Source organism: Budorcas taxicolor, chromosome 6 (genome assembly GCF_023091745.1).
Source record: "Budorcas taxicolor isolate Tak-1 chromosome 6, Takin1.1, whole genome shotgun sequence".
Taxonomy (NCBI): Eukaryota; Metazoa; Chordata; class Mammalia; order Artiodactyla; family Bovidae; genus Budorcas; species Budorcas taxicolor.
The window spans coordinates 60,227,591-60,246,877 of record NC_068915.1 but is presented as its reverse complement, the minus strand read 5'-3'; the positions used below and the strand labels follow the sequence as shown (position 1 = coordinate 60,246,877).

General features: G+C 45.9%; 1 protein-coding gene across 1 annotated transcript in view; it reads left to right on the top strand.

Moving 5' to 3' along the window:
• APBB2 (amyloid beta precursor protein binding family B member 2) overlaps window positions 1–19,287 on the top strand; it is a 200,015-nt gene that overhangs the window by 114,436 nt on the left and 66,292 nt on the right. The window contains exons 7-8 of the mRNA XM_052641716.1: window positions 12,980–13,126; window positions 15,528–15,655. Coding sequence (XP_052497676.1) covers window positions 12,980–13,126; window positions 15,528–15,655 — 275 coding nt within the window. The remainder of the gene's footprint in view (window positions 1–12,979; window positions 13,127–15,527; window positions 15,656–19,287) is intronic.

Below are 19,287 nucleotides of genomic sequence, written 5' to 3'. Positions count from 1 at the left end.
GTTTCCTAGATGTTAGTAAGGTCTTTTATTCTAATGATGTGACTCTAGGTAGCCTCCTGGGTAGGGGCTGGTCAGCAGAATGACCAAGCCATGATTAGAAGCTTAGAAGAGGAGATAGAAAGGAAGTTAATGAACAGTCATGCCTATTGGATGATGTTGCTATAAAAACCCCTAAAGTGCAAGGCTCAGAGAGCTTCTGAGCTGGTCAACATGTGGAGGCCCTGGCAGAGTGGCCTGATCCAGAGAGAGCCTGAGAACTCCACGCCCTCTCACTTACCTTGTCTTCGTCTCTCTGCATGTTCCTGAGTTATATTCTTTTATAATAAACAGGTAATCTAGTAAGTAAACTTCCTCCAAGTTTTGTGAACCTCTCCAGCAAGTTAATCCTGAGGAGGGATCAGGGGAGTCTCCAGTTTATAACTGCTTGGTCAGAAGCACAGGTGACAACCCGGACTTAGTGATTGGTGTCTGAGGGGTGGGGGTTGCGGCAAGCAGCCTTGTGGGTCTGAGACCTTAACCTGTGGGATCTGACGGTCCCTCTAAGTAGAGAGTGTCAGGCTTGAGTTAAATCGTAGCACACCCCTCTGGTGTTGCAGAGACTTGCTTGGGTGCAGAAGAGCTCCTGCGCATTTGATGATTAGATGGATCAGAATTGATGTGTTCTGTGTGAGTAGTAAAAGAGAAGTGGATTTTTCCCACCCAATATATACACACAGACGCTCGTAATAAATGTTGCGTGTGACACTCTTGTCCTCCACCTCAGTACCCCCCACCCCAATCCCCTCCTCACCACCACTTCACAAGTGTTAGCATTCTGTGTGATGACCAGAGTCAGACTTTGCAAAACGTTTTAGATAACCTTAGACTTGCCAGGGTTCCTTTGGGAGTTTCAGTCAGTTCAGTCGCTCAGTCATGTCTAACTCTTTGCAACCCCATGGACTGCAGCACACCAGGCCTCCCTGTCCATCACCAACTCCCAAGTTTACTCAAACTCATGTCCATCGAGTCGGTGATGCCATCCAGCCATCTCATCCTCTGTCATCCCCTTCTCCTCCTGCCCCCAATTCCTCTTAGCATCAGAGTCTTCTCCAATGAGTCAACTCTTCGCATGAGGTGGCCGAAGTATTAGAGTTTCAGTTTTAGCATCAGTCCTTCGAATGAACACCCAGGACTGATCTCCTTTAGAATGGACTGGTTGGATCTCCTTGCAGTCCAAGGGACTCTCAAGAGTCTTCTCCAACACCACAGCTCAAAAGCATCAATTCTTCGGCGCTCAGCTTTCTTCACAGTCCAACTCTCACATCCATACATGACCACTGGAAAAACCATAGCCTTGACTAGATGGACCTTTGTTGGCAAAGTAATGTCTCTGCTTTTTAATATGCTATCTAGGTTGGTCATAACTTTCCTTCCAAGGAGTAAGCGTCTTTTAATTTCATGGCTTCAATCACCATCTGCAGTGATTTTGGAGCCCAAAAAATTAAAGTCTGACACTGTTTCCACTGTTTGCCTATCTATCTGCCATGAAGTGATGGGACCAGATGACATGATCTTCGTTTTCTGCATGGTGAACTTTAAGCCAACTTTTTCACTCTCCTCTTTCTCTTTCATCAAGAGGCTTTTTAGTTCCTCTTCACTTTCTGCCATAAGGGTGGTGTCATCTGCATATCTGAGGTTATTGATATTTCTCCCAGCAATCTTGATTCCAGCTTTTGCTTCTTCCAGCCCAGCATTTCTCATGATGTACTCTGCATATAAGGTAAAGAAGCAGGGTGACAATATACTGCCTTGACGTACTCCTTTTCCTATTTTGAACCAGTCTGTTGTTCCATGTCCTGTTCTAACTGTTGCTTCCTGACCTGCGTATAGGTTTCTCAAGAGGAAGGGCAGGTGGTCTGGTGTTCCCATCTCTTTCAGAATTTTCTACAGTTTATTCTGATCCACACAGTCAAAGGCTTTGACATAGTCAATAAAGCAGAAATAGATGTTTTTCTGGAACTCTCTTGCTTTTTCCATGATCCAGCAGATGTTGGGAATTTGATCTCTGGTTCCTCTGCCTTTTCTAAAACCAGCTTGAACATCTGGAAGTTCACAGTTCACGTATTGCTGAAGCCTGGCTTGGAGAATTTTGAGCATTACTTTACTAGCGTATGAGATGAGTGCAATTGTGAGGTAGTTTGAGCATTACTTTACTAGCGTGTGAGATGAGTGCAATTGTGAGGTAGTTTGAGCATTCTTTGGCATTGCCTTTCTTTGGGATTAGAATGAAAACTGACCTTTTCCAGTCCTGTGGCCACTGCTGAGTTTTCCAAATTTGCTGGCATACTGAGTACAGCACTTTCACAGTATCATCTTTCAGGATTTGAAATAGCTCAACTGGAATTCCATCACCTCCACTAGCTTTGTTTGTAGTGATGCTTTCTAAGGCCCACTTGACTTCACATTCCAGGATGTCTGTCTCTAGGTGAGTGATCACACCATCGTGATTATCTTGGTCGTGAAGATCTCTTTTGTACAGTTCTTCTGTGTATTCTTGCCACCTCTTCTTAATATCGTCTGCTTCTGTTAGGTCCATACCATTTCTGGAGTTTATTTCTTCTCAAAAACGGGTGGAATAACTCATTTACTTGGTTATGAGAATTAAACCAAATTGAATTAGATAACTTATAAAAAGTCGCTAACATAGGAGTGCAATAAATGGAAATTCCCTCCCTCACTCTGAAATCCCATTTAAGCACTAGTGAGAATATTGTTCTTCAACATAATCATGCTTAGAAATATGTTAAAAGCATATGGATGTCATGATTTCACTGCTGTGTAAAAGTGCACGTCTTATGTGTTAAGTTAAAAGCAAGACACGTTGGTTTCATGATTTCAGTGCTGCTCACACGTGTTTTAAGTTAAAAGTCGGAATCCAGCACGATAGCACTGTCCCATTCTCCAGCATGAATCCTCCCCCACCCCCACTTGAGGGGACAGGAGGAGGCCAGGCCACAGCTCTGCCCATCTGAACTGGCTCATCTGCCAGAGACCACTTGGTAAGGAAGAATGGGGAGATTTTGCTTCCCCTGAGTAAGAGTGAGGAAGCAAAGACACCTCAGCGATGGTTGAGTATTTATGTGCAGAGTCAGATCTCAGCCCTACCTCCCCACCCCACCAAGTGTGACCTCCCCTTGAGCCTGCTCTTCAGCACGTCAGTGGTTCAAACCTGGGTTCCCTTAAATCTCAGAGCGATTGCTTTTCCCATGTGGCAGAGCGGTGAGTCAGCAAGCACTTTTTATAAAGCCGAGGGAGCGGTTGCAGGAGTCATCGCCGGCTGGAATGGCGCACAGAGAGGGCAAAATCAAGGCGCGGGGCTTTGAAAGAGCTCTTACGTTTTCACTTAAGGATTTTAAGTTACCAAAGCCTTAAATCTCAGAAACGTGCATGACCTCACGCTGTACGTGAGAGACGACTAAAGGCACCGCCTCTAAACTGCAGCACATCTTTCCCCACTTCCGTTAGATAACTTAGCTCTGATTCCATCACTGTGCATGCGCTGAGCATTTCCCAACCATAGGGAATGTGGTTGGTATTCCTGCCCCTGACCTTGCAGGTCTCTAGAGTGTTTATTAGGGGCGGAGCCTGTTATTTACTAGAGACAGAGATCACCTGGGCTGGGAACCCCCCTCCGTGAACTGACCACCAGTAAGGGGTGGTGAGCAGGCAGGCAGGCAGGCAGAGAGGTGGGCGTTGTAGACGAGATTTCAATTACAGGTCAGTTGTTGGTGCCTGGCACGCTGTCAGCACCAGATGCGTGTTAGTCATTATGATGAGTGTCCACTCGATAGCATAAGCCGTCGGCATAGGATGTTAGCATAGGACGAATTTTTCCCATCGAGTGATCTTGCCCTGAAAAGTAGGAAAGAGGGAGAGTTAAGTAAGCGGTACTAGCGGGCCCATGGCCCCAGAGGGCGGGTGTCTTGTTTTCTGCTTGGTTGCTCACCACGTTGCAGACAGTCTGGGGAGAAACAGCGGGAACAGCTGACGTGCTCATTGGGGTCAGTGTAGAAATGCTCTTTGGGTCCTCCCTGGCTGCCCAGGTTGTTACCAGGCTGAATAATTAATCAGGCTGATTCCTTGCTTCAGCCGGATGGAGAGCTAGGTCAGGCTCCACTCCAGAGTCCCCCGGCACCTCTCTGGTGCAGCCCACCGAGATGCTGAATTTAGAAAGCATTTCAGTGTTTCCAGGAAAACCGTTGGCAGGTGAAGCCTGAATTTGTTTCAAACTGTGTCCATAATGACAGTAATCTACAGTCCTATATATCATGATCACAAGCTCTAGTTTGCTGAAGACTTCCCTGTGTGTTACGGACACCACAATCTAAGGAAGATACTTGGAACCCTGAAAAGCCTGTGCATTTTTAGACAGCGCTCTGAAAGTCATTTGAGGTCACAGCCCTTTGTTTATTACTGGCTGCCTTATTTCTCAGCAAAATCTGGACTGTCCTGTAGGCAAAAATCAAGTCCGTGCCGTCTCTGATGCAGTAACTGGGGAGGGGAAGGACAGAGGAAAGTTCCAGATTCTTAGAGAGACATCCCAGGATATAGGCTCTCAAACGTGATGACTTTATCCTAGATGGTTACCTTACGGCAGCCATTAGTATGAAATAAAAATGGATTCTCTCTCGGTTTCTCTGCAGGCTGTAGGATATTTAAAAAGTCCTTCCTCATAGTCACATACAACAAGAATACATGTATTTTTTCCCACCTGACCCCAAGAACACAGATATAACCAGCCTCCGCAGAGCAGCTCTGTGTAGCTCAGGCAGCAGCGGGATCTCTATGTTCTTAGGATGCAGGCGAGACAGGCTTGAGTCCCTGTCTCACATCCTGCAGAGTTCATGGGTCCACCCTCCCCCGCCCCCCGCACCCCTGCCAGTTCTGCCGATTACCTGGGCTTATATTTCTCTTGTGTTGACTCCCAGCGCTCCACTCTGAGGCTTTTGCCGCTATTCTCCTCTGCCAAGCATTTACCCAGGGCAGGAGTCCACCCTTCTCTTCATTCCTGATGATGTCAGCAATCTCTCTATCAGGCTTTTGCTGGAGCATCAGGGGTAATATAGAGGGGGCTTACGTTGCATCAGAAGTTAGTCACTGGTTTTCAAAACTGGGTGTTGGACTTCCTTCACCTTTCTAAGTCATTCAGGCACTGCCTGCCATTTCAGAACTTCCCCAGAGGCTCTGCAGCCCTTTCTCACTGCTCCTCCCCCATTTCCCTTTCTCCCCTAAACTTCTGATCCTTTCTTATGTACAGCCGGCTAACCATTTTCCTCATCCACTTCTCAAAAAAAAAAAACTCAGATGCCTGCTACTCAGCTTTTTCTACCCTGAATGCACGTTACCTTAATTGATGTCTTGATGAGTTGAGTACTCTGATTTCCAAAGTCCTTGGGGTTCTTTTAAAGTGTTTTATATTCCCAGAACCTTTGGATAGCTTTGGATCCTCTTTCCATTACGTGCAAACACACATAATTTTGGATATATTTGTAGGAGATTTAGAACTTCTTGAAGCCCATCAGTGGATCTCCGGGGTCCGTGGACTCCTAGATGGGCTCATGAAATGATGGAGCGTGGGGGCTTTCTTTCCCTCCTTCTCCCCAGGCCTCTCCCATCCCCAGCCACCCAAGGTATAGCCATAGTAATGTTTGATCATAAGTTGGAAAAATGAAGCAGAATTGGCTGACTGACTGTTGGTGGGATTCCCGAGTCCTGAAGCTTTTGACTGGGCTTCCCAGGTGGATCAGTGGTCAAGAATCCTCTTGCCGTTGCAGAAGCTAAAGGAGACGGGTTCGATCTCTGGGTCAGGAAGATCCCCGGGAGGAAGAAATGGCAACCCACTGCAGTCTTCTTACCTGAAAAATCCTATGGGCAGAGGAGTCTGGAGGGCTACAGTCCATGAGGTCTCAAAGAGTCAGACACAACCAAGTGACTCTGCACACGTGCATGACACTTGTGAAAGGGACCAGTGTGCCTTCCTGTTCAGTGGCTCTGTCTTGTCCGACTCTGCGACTCTTTGGACTATAGCCCACCAGGACCAAGATCCACCAGGATCTTCCCAACCTAGGCATTGAACCTGCGTCTTCTGTGTCTCCTGAGTTGCAACTGGATTCTTTACCCACTGAGCCAGAGACCTTGTGAAAATACCAGCCACCTTTTCTTGAGCATCCACTTTGGGCCAGGTCCTCTTCTTACCATCAGGCTTCCCATTAATCATGCCAGTACCCCCAGGTGGTCCATACCACCAACCTCACTGCAACAAGTGAAGAGACTGACACGTACTAAGGTGTAGTAACTTGACTCCAATCACACCACTTATAGTAGCCAACGTGGGATTTGATCCCATGTCAGTGACTTGAAAACCTAGGCGCTTGAAAACCACTGTCTCACATCCCTTCCCCCATGTACCCACTGTACTTTACTCATTGTGGTTTATGTCAACAGAGCTGTGCGACCTCTGGTGTCACAGCCAAATGAATACACCCTTCCAGTTTTTTGAAATACTACTCAGAGCAGAGCGTTGGGCCTCTCAGGTTCACTGATGTGCCTCCAGTACTTGGCATATCACAGTTGTCAGTAAATCTTTGTTAAATGAATAAACCCATCCATCCTACAAGGCTCAGCTCAGTACCATATCCTTCAATGAGCTGCCCATGATTCCCTCTCTCTGAGTTTAAAGACTCCCAACACACACGTGTGCCTCTGCAATAGATTCCTGCTTTATGTCCACTCTGCATCCCGCTCATTTCCCTATGTCTCCAGGAGCCAATAGGCACTCAATAAATGTTTACTGACTTCTATACACAGTTGTTACTGTGCTGCAGAGAATCCAGCTTAGTGGTAAGCAATTCCAATAAATGAGTATGGATTAGGATTACACTTGCAGTGTAAACTAAATTGTAGCTTTTCTCTTGGATGTTCTTAGTTTTTTTAACATCTATAATTTAGTGTTGCTATCAATTCTGGTATCATTTACTTTTTTGTCATCATCCTTCAATACTTATGTAGAGCCTTAACTGTGTTCTAGGCATGGAAGGTGCTGCTTTGTGGATTACGCTGGTCTGAGCAGCGGCATCTCTGATGCCACGCACAGAGCTGGCTCACCTGGCTGGAGGCGAGGCTTGTGTCTGACTATAACTCCATCGGCTCCAATTGCCTTGTCTCTCCCCTCCCCCAGTTTTCAGCCAGTAGGCTCTCATCTTGCTTGTCCTTGTTAAAAATCAAGAGAAGGAGGACTTCTCCTCCTGTGGGAGAATGAAGGACATGAGAGGGTCTCTTGGAGCCAGAGAGAGAAGAGAGGGAACATTTGCTGAGGGCCTGCAGCACCCCTTCCCTGAGCTTCCTTGTTCACTTTGGGTCTCCTGGTGCTCTGAGCCTAGTGTTTCTGTCATTTTGCAACTGAGTAAGCTTAGGTTCCTGGAGGCTGAGCCACACTGATGGGGCTAGGGGAATGTGGACACATGACTGACGGGCCCCAGAAACCAAGGCTTGGCACTGTGCTCTACCCCTCAACGTGTGCCTCGGAAGGAGGTTCTCCACAGGCATCCGTCTCTATCAATAGAGGACTCAAACAGAAGTTGAAACGGGATGTGTGTTTCCAACCAAGATACGACCATTGGTTCCAGTGCAGGGGAGAGAGAACAGGTGGGAGAGAAAGAAGCCCCAACCAAGAGCCACATCCCTCCCGGTTCAGCCGTGACCTTGGTTCCCTAAATGCCCATAATAACTGATGGCAGCAACAGGCAGAACAGCAAACTCTGCCCAGTTCATCCTCACAATACACACAGGTTATTGTGAGACAGGGACTTCAGTGTCCTTGTTTTACAGGTGAGGAAACTGAGGCACAGAACGGTTAATGAGCATGCCCAATATCACACATAGTAAGTGGCAGTCCTGAGATTTGAACCTAGATCTGTCATTTAGGATCAGTGGTCCCCAGACCTGCAACTTCAGCATCACCTCGGAAACTATTACAAATTCAGGTTTGAGGGCCCTGCCCTGGCCCACGGAATCAGAAACTGTGGGGATGGTGTCCGATTTTCTGTGTTTTAACAGAGCCTTCTGAGTGTTTTAGTTGTGGCTGATATCAGTTAAACTAAAGAAATCTTTAAAATCCATACATAAATGTTATAATTTATCAATAACATGATAAATGTTTATTGGGTTCTTATTATATGCCAGATATGTTAAAGATTTTACCTATATTATCTCTGTCGAACAACAGTACTATAAAGTATAGGTACTATTATTATCCCTATTTTACAGATAAAAAAACTAAGTCTTAGAGACCAGTGATTTCCCCAGAGTCACTAGCTGGTAGGTACAAAGTTGTGACTTGAATCTAGGTACAAAGTCGTGACTTGAATCTAGATCCTCCTGATGACACAGACCCCTGAACCATTCATTACTTATTTTTACCCTTTTGGTAAAGAGCTACTGAAGAATGAGCATCAGAGTACAAATGTTGATTTTGTTTTCTTCAAAGTTTGAAAAAAGTGTTTAAACAGTTAGATTGATTAGATATTTAATTATGTATTTGGATCGAATATTTTGAGTTCCTCCTATTCTATGAGTGTTTATTCCGAAAGCAGATTGTATATTATTTCTTTCCTGACTTTAAGGAAAAGTGGTGGCTATAAACCTTCCTGGCCACACGGGGGCAGCACCAAGTAGCGCAGGTTGCTCTTCGCTGCTTGGTTCTTTGGGAGGAAATAGAGCTGGCTTCTTAGTGGGGCTTCTCCCACACATATCCATTTCCTCTTACTGTGGCCGTAGGGACCAGTGGTGAAGTTTTTCAGATCAGAAACTAAATTACAACAGCAGAAGTATTGAATACATACAGAAAATTAATTGTATTGTGAGGACTATTGTTTTTTTGAAACCCATGCATTCTTGGACTCAAAGACAAAAAACAGCCAGTATTCTTTTTCACCTTCCTTAATGTTAATAAATTCTTTGAGTATTCATGACTATAGGATTCTGTAATAGGCTGTATAAAAAGTGGGGAAATGTGTTCCTGGCTTCTAGTTTTAGAGCAAAGCACCATCCCACAGTAATGCTGGTATATTAGGGTTCCCTGTTCACCGCCCCCTCCCCCCACCACACACACACCCTGCCATGTTGAGCCCATTTCCACCTGGGCATATCTCATGCATATGATACATTCAAAGCTCAGTCTCTGTGCCATTGGGTGAATTCACTGGAATGTTGACTAGAGTGACTATAATTTATTGTGCAAACTAGGACACTTTTGAGAATAAAAGGAGCTGCTCTTAATGATTTTGCCAGAAAACAAACATAAACCAAAACCATCCTGGGGATAATTGGAACATGGGGATCACACTAATTACAAATCTCCTAATCTCCTTTCATTTTCCCCCTTGGATGACTCCCTTTAAGGTGTAAGTGGCACTGTACTTACTTGCGCTTTCACTCATTGGCAATCATTTGCACTTTCACTTAGCAGTGCTCATCATACAGGTTTTTCTACCTTGTGAGAACTCTCTGAGGTAAGTATTACTGTTGTTCTCATTTTTGCAAATTAAAAAAAAATGAGATTTTGTAAGTTACACAGCCAAGATCACAGCACCTTTAAGTCAGACCTAAAATTTTAATTAGGCTGTCCCTGCTCTTGGGCTGGGCTTCCTTGGTGACTCAGATGGTAAAAGAATCTGCCTGCCAATGAAGGAGATGCGGTTCCATCCCTGGGTCAGGAAGATCCCCTGGACGAGGAAATCACTACCCACTCCAGTATGCTTGCCTGGAGAATTCCATGGATAGAGGAGGCTGGCGGGCTATGGGCCATAGGGTTGCAAAGAGACACGACGGAGTACACACGCTCTTGGGCCAGATACGCTCGACTGTATTGACCTTGCTGACTGTGTTCCTGTGCTCTTGTGGGCCCAGCCCAGTTGGACTCTGCCCCTCCAGCAACATCTCAGGCACAGGGCAGAGCAGTAAGAGGCCCAGAGGTTAAACTGCCTGGGCTGGAAACCTAGGTCCACCATTTATCAGCCTTGTGCTTCATTCTCCTTCCTCTTCTATAAAAGGGATACAGTAACTTAGTATCAACCTGGTAGGGTTGAGGTGAGGATTAAATGAGTAAATACCTATCAGATGACTTCTAGAACTCACCTAAGGGTGGGACCTGGTTGCCAGTAGAACCCACTGGGTTCAAGGGGGTAGAAACTTTCAGTCCCATGCCCATCCCCAAGGAAGGGAGAGGAGCTGGAGATGGAGTTCAGTCACCGGTGGCCTGTGATTTAACCAATCATGCCCATGTAATGCGAGAAGGCAATGGCACCCCACTCCAGTACTCTTGCCCGGAGAATCCCATGGACGGGGGAGCCTGGTAGTCTGCATGGGGTAGTCCATGGGGTCGTGAAGAGTCGGACACGACTGAGCAACCTCACTTTCACTTTTCACTTTCATGCATTGGAGAAGGAAATGGCAACCCACTCCACTGTTCTTGCCTGGAGAATCCCAGGGACGGGGGAGCCTGTTGGGCTGCTGTCTGTGGGGTCGCACAGAGTCGGACACAACTGATGCAACTTAGCAGCAGCAGCGCATGTAATGAAGCCTCCGTAAAACCCAGAGGACAGGATTCAGAGAGTTTCCAGGCTGGTGCACATGTGGAGGCTGGGGAGAGTGGTCCCTGAGAAGCACATGGGAGCTCTGCACGCTTCCTCTGCACCTTGTCCTGTGCATCTCTTCCTTCTGGCTGTTCTTGAGTTATATCCTTTTATTGTCAACCTCTGGGAGATAGTGGAGGACAGAGGAGCCTGGCGTGCTACCGTCCATGGGGTCGCAAAGACACGACTTAGTGACCAAACAATTGCATCAGTGATCTAGTACATAAAATGTTTCTCTGAGTTCTGCTGGCCACTCTAGCGAATAAAGCGAACCCAATGAGGACAGTCCATCAGAACATTCAAGCTGTGGCTGGTTGGCTAGAAGCTCAGGTGATAACAGGTTTGCAGTTGGCAACTGAAGTTGGCAGGGGTGTCGGGGAGAAGGGCTCTTGTAGGGCTGAGCCCTAAACCTGTGGGATCTGCTGCTCTCTCCAGGTAGATAGTGTCAGAATTGAGCTGAACTTTCAGACACCCTGCTGGTGACTGAGAACTGCTCTTTGGCGTAGAGGAAAACCTCCACACATTTGGTGAAGGTGGAAGAGGTGAGATTTTCCCTTATAAGGTGGTGCATAGCAAGATCAAAATGGCAGATGGAAGCAGGGAGATTGTGGCGTTGTGATTTTACTCACCAGGGACTACAGTGGGAACCAACAAAGAAAAATTACTGAGCTGCACAGTGCCCCCTGCAGGAAGCAGAAAATGAGTACTTGAAGGCATGGCCCTTGAAGTTGTGGGTCTTAATGAAAAGTGGGGAGACGCACTATGGTGTCCTCCTGTGGCATTTCTGACACGCCCACTTGCAGGAGTAGTTTGGTTTCAGGTTAAAGGGAGCAGAGCCTCAGAGGGAGCAGCCCTGGCTCCTGTGGCACCTTCCTCTTGGGCAGTGTCTCTCCAACAGATACACGTGCGCACATGAACTGTGAGGGCATCTCCCAGAACCTTTTCCCAGGACCCGGGGTCCTGAGTAGCTTTTGCAGTTGTTGTAGTGATGACCTTTTCTTTTTGGTATTTCTGTAAGAGGCCTCATGGGCACTGTCAGTGTGCGGGAGCTGTTCCATTCCACATGGGGTCCGCACCGGGTCCCAGGTACCTCGGTCCTTCCCCTCTAGGACCTGAGGATCCACATTCTGTTAACGTTTTCAGTATTTTGGTGGGATATTTTTTTGAGAAAGTGATTGACAATTCAGGAAGGAGGCATACCGTCTGGGTATAGGGGCTGAGACACAGAGAAGGTTAAACTAGATTGAATGTGGTCACTTTGGGACACTTCGCTGCATTTCTTCATTTTGTTATGAAGTACAGTTATGGAAACTTTAGAAGATGCTGAGAGTCAGCCTGTTGGCTCCACAGAAGTGTGGCACCTCGTTTGCCCCTCCTCTCCTGGGAACGTGATCCCTTCAATTGATGTGCAGCTCAGGAAGGGACCTGCGTCACAGGTTGCCATGGGATACTGCAGTTCCAGCCACCTGGTAAACCTGGCAGTTAACCGCTAGGTAGATGCTGTATCCAAACTGCCCTCATATGTCCCATGAACTTCTTTATACATTTTTGGGTTTTTTTATTTGTTGCAACATGCATATGATACTTTCCATATTTAAAAAAAATTGAATACCTGAACTTTTAAAAAGAAGATGAGCATGATCTCAAAATGAATATCTCTAAATCATAAAAGAATAAATTGAATTTGTGCTCTGTTTTCTTACAGGTTCATTATTCTGTAGACTTTTCAGGATTTGGTGCTAATAACAAACACAGATTTGTTATGATGAACACACACCCCCACTCTCCATTCTCCTTCATTTCTGGGTATTAGAGAATACATTTTGCCCCACTGTTATTAGAAACAAGTGCCAAACATGTATTTAATTCTTCTCCCTTCTATTGTCTTTTCCTAGGTGCTTAACGAGTAACAACTCTCAGAGAGGTTACTCCTTGTGAGAACCCTCTGAGGTTCTTACTATTGAAAAATCCTGCCTGATACTAGATAAAAGATACTGATACTGCCAGATACTAGAAAAAAAGAGCTTACAAATGTTTAAACCCATTAGCCCTATCATTCTACTTCTAATAATTGGTTCTAAGAAAAAAACTGAACACACACAGAAAGGTAGGCAAGAATATAGTTATTACTACATTTTTTTAGTAGTAAAAAATAGCCACAATTAAATTTTTCAACAATCGAGAATTAGTTATTAAATTAGATGACTGAAGATTTTATAGTCATTGAAGACACATTATGCACATTTTGTAGAGGATCTTAGGCTACCTATGGCCAGTAAGTAATCTCTGGATCTCTGATTTTCTCCTAGTGTTTCGCTGTGCGCTCTCTGGGGTGGGTGGAAATGGCAGAGGAGGACCTCGCTCCTGGCAAGAGTAGTGTTGCCGTCAACAACTGCATCCGGCAGCTTTCCTACTGCAAAAACGACATCCGAGATACAGTTGGCATTTGGGGAGAGGTAAGTTACAGGTGAAAATAATTAATGTCAGACTTGCTTGCATTCCCGCTGTGCCTATGAAACCCCAGAGCCCCAAGAGCTGAGAGACACAGGACTGAGAGCGTTGAAGGTATTTATTGGGTTCCAGGGATGTTCCACACTCAGCCAATCATTCTCGCTTTAGGTGATCAGCCAGCAGTGGTCCCTGGTTCAGTCCTGTAATACGGAGATTGTTGGTAGGATTGACTGATGAAGATGGCCTTTGTTGCCTTTGTGAGGACCTGAATCAATTCCAAGGAAATGCTTTGTGTGTGTATGTGTGTGTGGTGGGGAGGAGCGGGGTGGATTTGATCTCCTGGTGGGGGGAAATTACGCTGGGGGCCACTCTCCACTGGGTCTGGCTGCAGATTTCTTTTAGGCTGCTGCCAATGACCCAGTTCCTGGTGGGAAAGGACAAAGAGAGAGAGGGGAAAGGCACCAAAAATTCCCAGTCAGCTCTCAGTTATCCCAAAGCAGGTCACCTGGTTAGCCCCTGGAGGCCCTAGGACCTGCCCTGCTCACGGGGCCCCAGCTCCTCAGGACTCTCTGATCACGCAGCTCCTGAGCACGTGGCAGCCCTCAGCTGCAAGTGGGAAGAAGGGAGCCTGGCCTTCCCTGGGGGGACAGGTTGGGGAACTGCAACCCTCCCCTGTAGCTTGGCTCGTCCTCTTGGCTCTGCCAACCATTACCTAGCTGCTCACCAGCTACCCAGCCTCCATGAGGTGCTGGGAGACAGAATCTCTCTAGGACCTCCGCCTCAATCATGATTAATCTACAGACTGGATAATTAGCAGCTGGCTCTTTGCCCAGGGTCTGGACACAACTGTGCCATAGAAAGAAACTGCCCACATGCAAGCCTTGTGAGCTGCAGTTCCCAACAGAGACACTGGGAGGCTCTTCAGGTCTGAGGCGGCCTGCTGTCTGTTGCTCCAGGCTCTGTAGGGTCAGTGCAATTTACCTGGAAGTAGCTCTCTTCCCCTTTCGGAAGATTTCAAATCATCCTGGATCTCAGTTGTAGATGCTTGGCTTAAGGAAGCACTGACGTGTGGAGGCATTGCAACAACCATGCCTGCCTCCTCGGCAGCAGAGCTTATGTCCACTCTGAGAACTTGCCATGTCTGCCTCCTCAGCAGCAGAGCTTACGTTCACTCTGAGAACTTGTGATGGGACATCATTCTTAAAACCCAGACCAAGGAGCAGTTTATCTGTCCCGCTTTGGAATTTGAAGATTGGCCAAAAAGCCTCACCATTCTTCCCCTCTAGACCATCCTGGTGGAGAAGAAAATGGTACCCACTCCAGGATTCCTGCCTGGAAAATCCCCATGGACAGAGGAGCCTGGCAGGCTACAGTCCAGGGGGTCACAAAGAGTTGGACACAATTGAAGCGACTTAGCATCACATAGCGTAGCACAGACCTCCCTGGCATCCACGCCACAGCATCTGGGCTGACTGTGACCTTCAGTGGACACAGCCTTTCCGTCAGACAGCAAACATTTAATAATTTCCTAAAATGCCTGAGGGTTTGCAAGGGGAATGAAGTTGGATAGGCTAGCGTTCCTGCCCTCAGGAGCCATTAATACGTGGGGAGACAGAAGACCAGAGCCTGAACAGTGATGCTGGAAACCTCCTCCTCCCCAGTGATGGTATCACTGCAGCACCCCCTGTGGCTAAAGGCATCTCGGCCTCTGTGTCGGATCATGAGCAAGTCACTTAACCTGTAAGCCTCAGTTTCCCCATCTGCTAATTGGAGATAATAACAAACCAAGCTCTGAGGCAAGTGAGAGCATTCACGAGCCAAGGAGCCTGAAGCGTGTACTGTAATATCTGAGATGTCATAAAGGGACATCAGCATTAGCTATTGAAGCACCGAGAAGTGTCACACAGCTGTGCCTGCTATTTACAGGGCAAATCACACAGATCAGAGGTGGTGTACAAACCGAGAAGAGACAGCCCTTGACAGGAAGGCCATCACAGGGATGGCTGGTAGGGTCTGGGCAGAAGGGAAGGAATGGGGACAGAGAGGTTACAAGAGGCTGGCCTACCTGGAGTTAGTAAGAGACCAAATTCTCCAGGGAACCTGCCATTAGCTTTTTTTCTTAGAGTAAAGATTCAAAGTATAAATAATTAAAAATAAGAACCAGCTCGAAAGCAGGCTAGGGACACATTTCAGAGAATTTGGAGAAGGAGAAATTGGGCATGTGAGGGGAAGATGAAGGATTTATAAATATTTTAATCAGGAGAGGATGTTTCTCCCTTAAAAAACAAAGTTCAGACCCAGGGGGCGATATTTTGATCATTGAAGCGACATCCCTGGGTAGCCACAAACGTCCTGAGGGTGCATAGTTTTGTGCAGAAGGTAAGCAGTCTTCTCATTGAATCCCAGGGGAAGGACATGTACCTGGTCCTGGAGAACGACACGCTGAGCCTGGTGGACCCCATGGACCGCAGCGTGCTCCACGCTCAGCCCATCGTCAGCATCCGCGTGTGGGGCGTGGGCCGCGACAACGGCCGGTGAGTGCCCCACGTGTCCTCTGTCACCTCGCCAGGTGGCCCAGTTTTAGCTTAGCGCCAAGGTGGAGCCTTGCTGTTACTGCATGTCACTTACTATGAAACTAGACAGTGAACTCTGCAGAAATGTAAAAAATGAAAGCACATATCTATCCCAGCCTCGTAAACCAAGCTACTTCCGTTTCCGGTTTCTGTCCCTCAGGCCTTTTTCAGCCGTGGACCCTGCCTCTGGTTCTGCATGTTTCTCCACCTACCCATCCCATCTAAGTTCTCAGCTCATCCAGACTCGGAACTCTCACCTTATTTTTTTTCCTTTTCTCTGCAGTCTGTTTTAAAGAGTCTCAGCTATTTCAGATGCTCTGCTATTGGTATTTTCTTCGTAGAGGGCTTGTTGGAAGGGAGAGGTTGAACAGCCTCTAATCACAAGCTTTATTTTTTTTTAATTGTTTTATTGAAGTATAGTTGATTTATAATGATGTGTTAATTTCTGCTATACAGCAGAGTGATTCAGTTACACATGTGTGTGTGTATATATATATTCTTTTTCATATTCCTTTCCACTATGATTTATCAAATCAAATCAGGATATCAAATAGAGTTCTCTGTGCTATACAAGAACCTTGTTGATCACAAGCTTTAGGTCATTAACTCATGCTCATCAGGAACTTATGGAGTTTGAAGTTGGCTGAACATGTTTAACATTTTAAATGTCTGGTCATACCAACATTCCATTCAGTGTGTATTTTTCTGAAATTCTACTGAATGTTTGTCATTTCCAGCAAGTACTTCTTACTTAGATGTGTTGTGAATCTTTTTGTTCTCCAGAGTGACTGGAAACAGGGAAGTTCTGGTTTTCAAGTACATGTTCTAAGTAATAAAGTGGCAGGTATCACAGACATCAGACTTTGATACTTTATTAAGTAATCGGGCTGCATGAAATGCATCTAACTCTTGAATTATAATTAATCTTTGGTAACTCTCAAGGTGCCCGAAGATCTCCTAGCATTTAGGGACAAGCTGTAGGATGATTTATTACTTTGTTGAAAATGGACAAGAGCATTGTGGAAGCTGGTGAAATCCCAGATGACAGAGATGGCTCTCTGGAGCCTGTGACACCATTCCTGGGTTTTCTGGTTTATTGGGTTGTGTGGTCCTCAAGGGGGTTCAGCCTTGGCTCACCCAGCCTCGGGCAGTAGCAAATTCAATAGTGTTTTGATTCAGTTCCAAATGCTAAGCCTGAAAGGAAAATGGATAAACATTCATCAAAGAACAAGCATTTTTGCTGGAACCAGACATAGAAATGGTTGCAAAAGAGAGAGGTGGAGTGTCCTTTGATGGCTGATTGGATAAACCTTCCAGGGAGCACAGCTGTATCTTTGAGCTTCTGTAAGAGTGATGAGCAGTGACAGCTGTTCCAGGTGCTTTGAAGGGAGTAAGTAGCTAGATTATGCATCCACACCTGTCATTCACTTGCTTGGCAGAGCTGGAGCACTGAAATTAAAGGAAAATACATGATGATGTTTGTACATATTTAAAAACATTTAGCCTTGATGGAAGAGTATAAGATGCTTGATCCTTCCCTACTTCCTATCCTCCATGTTTGTTTTTAAGACAGGAGCCGAGGTGAAGATCATTATATGCATGTCCAGCTGGATGGGGTTGTGTTTTCTTAAGGTTAGCTTGTGAGTGGATTTCATCAGTGAGGTTTTCAGGTCACCCCAGTTCTTTAAAGGAGGGCCAAATGCTCTCTGTTCAGGGTGAAAAATATGCAAATTCCAGTGGACAAAATTATTCAAGCCCTGAGCTCAGTTTCTCTCATGTGTGAAATGGGGATGATAACAAGGACCACGAAACATGTGTATGTTTATGCGTGTGTATATGTATAGTAATCGGCATGGTGATGGGGATATAGAAAATGCTTAATGCACATTAGCTTTGATTTGTTAAAGCAACATCCACTTGGACAGACAGCTAATTACATGGTTTCCTTTCAAACAGAGGGTGAGGGAGGCATCAGACCTCAGGGAGGTTTTGAGTACAGTTTATCATTTGATAACAGAGGGCCAGAGGCTGTTCTAGATGCTGTGTTCAGTTGTCCTACAAAGTGGAAAGAACTACCCACCCCTCTACTGCACCCAATGATATTGGTATAAATTAGGTTATCTTGCCTTGGTTATGTTTCTGAAATGTGCACTGGGTTATTTGTGTTCTTTAAACCCCTTCTTGTTCTTACTCAATGTTAGCAGGTAAGTGTAATTTAGAAATACACTGAGGGTTCCACATTAGCTTTCAGGACCTCAGGAAGCTCCTGCATTGGCTGGGGGGCCCTTGAGCTGGGATGCTTTTGGAAGCAGTAAATTAAAAATATGTCTTGTCAGTGAAAGTTTCAGTTTCTCCCCATTGCAGTTTTCATGCTCTTAAAGAAGGGACCTTTGTATTCCAGATTTCTTTTTTTTTTAAAGATACTTGGTTTTGCTTTTGATTCCTTTTTTTCTTTTTTTCCTTTACAGCAATTTACAAGAGCAAATTCAATTTGTAATGCTGCGAAGGGACTTACACTTTGCATGAATAAAACATAAAAGTGTTTCATTTTGCTTGCAAAAACAAGTCCATTTCGAATTCTCTTTTGTAACTTCCCTTGCTGAGAAAATGGAATCTCTTAGGGGATTTCTTGATGTGGTTAAAATGAATATGAAAAGTATGTATACCAGAGGCATGAAGGGCAGTTTCTCGTGAAATTCTGAGTGCTTCACTGAGCCATGTAATTTCAGAATTTATAAAGTTATTTGGGGTTTAGCATTTTCTTAAGGATTTCAAGTGGCTTTGGTTTGCTCTGCAGAAATTCCTTATGGAGGAAGTTTACTTTGGGTAAGGAGGTGATCCAGCTGTGACACCCCCCTACTGAGCCCCCCAGGTTGATTCAGAGAAGCCTCTTATTATGATTAGCTAAAAAGTCTCCTTAGCACCAGAGGCTGATTCTCTGTGGGGTGTCAGTGGTTGCTGGACAGGACTGAAGTTTTTGTCTTGTTCTTGAGACTCAACGCCAGCTTTAATTATGGTGCTTCTTAGAGTCCATTTGCATTATACTGCCATATGCTCAGACGCTCAGTCATGTCCAATTCTTTGCTACGCCATGGACGGTAGCCCACCAGACTCCTTTGTCCATGGTATTTCCCAGGCAAGAATACTGGAGTGGGTTGCCATTTCCTTCTCCAGGGGATCTTCCTGACCCAGGGATTGAACCCATACCTCTTTATGTCTCCTGCATTGGCAGGCAAATTCTTTGCCATAGTATCACCTGGGAAGCATGATTACTAGGCAAAGGGAGGCCACCCTCCTCTTTCTTAACTGTTCTGCACTTTAGTTCTTTTTGATCACAGTGAAATAAATGTTAAGGCTCCCAGAGGCACAGAGTGGGGAAAGGGGTTTCATAAAGAGCCCTGTATTTCCAATCAGAATTGGAACTGCAGCCCCAGCGAGTGCTCAGATTGACCTGCTCCTGTGGGGAGGCTGTCCTCATGTGGGCCAGTGGCACTGAGTTGTAGAGCTGGCATTTTGCCTCCAGGGACTGGAGCAGGCGACCACAGTGACACCTCGCGTCTTGTTTCTGTGGTCCTACAGGCTTCTCTTCCAAG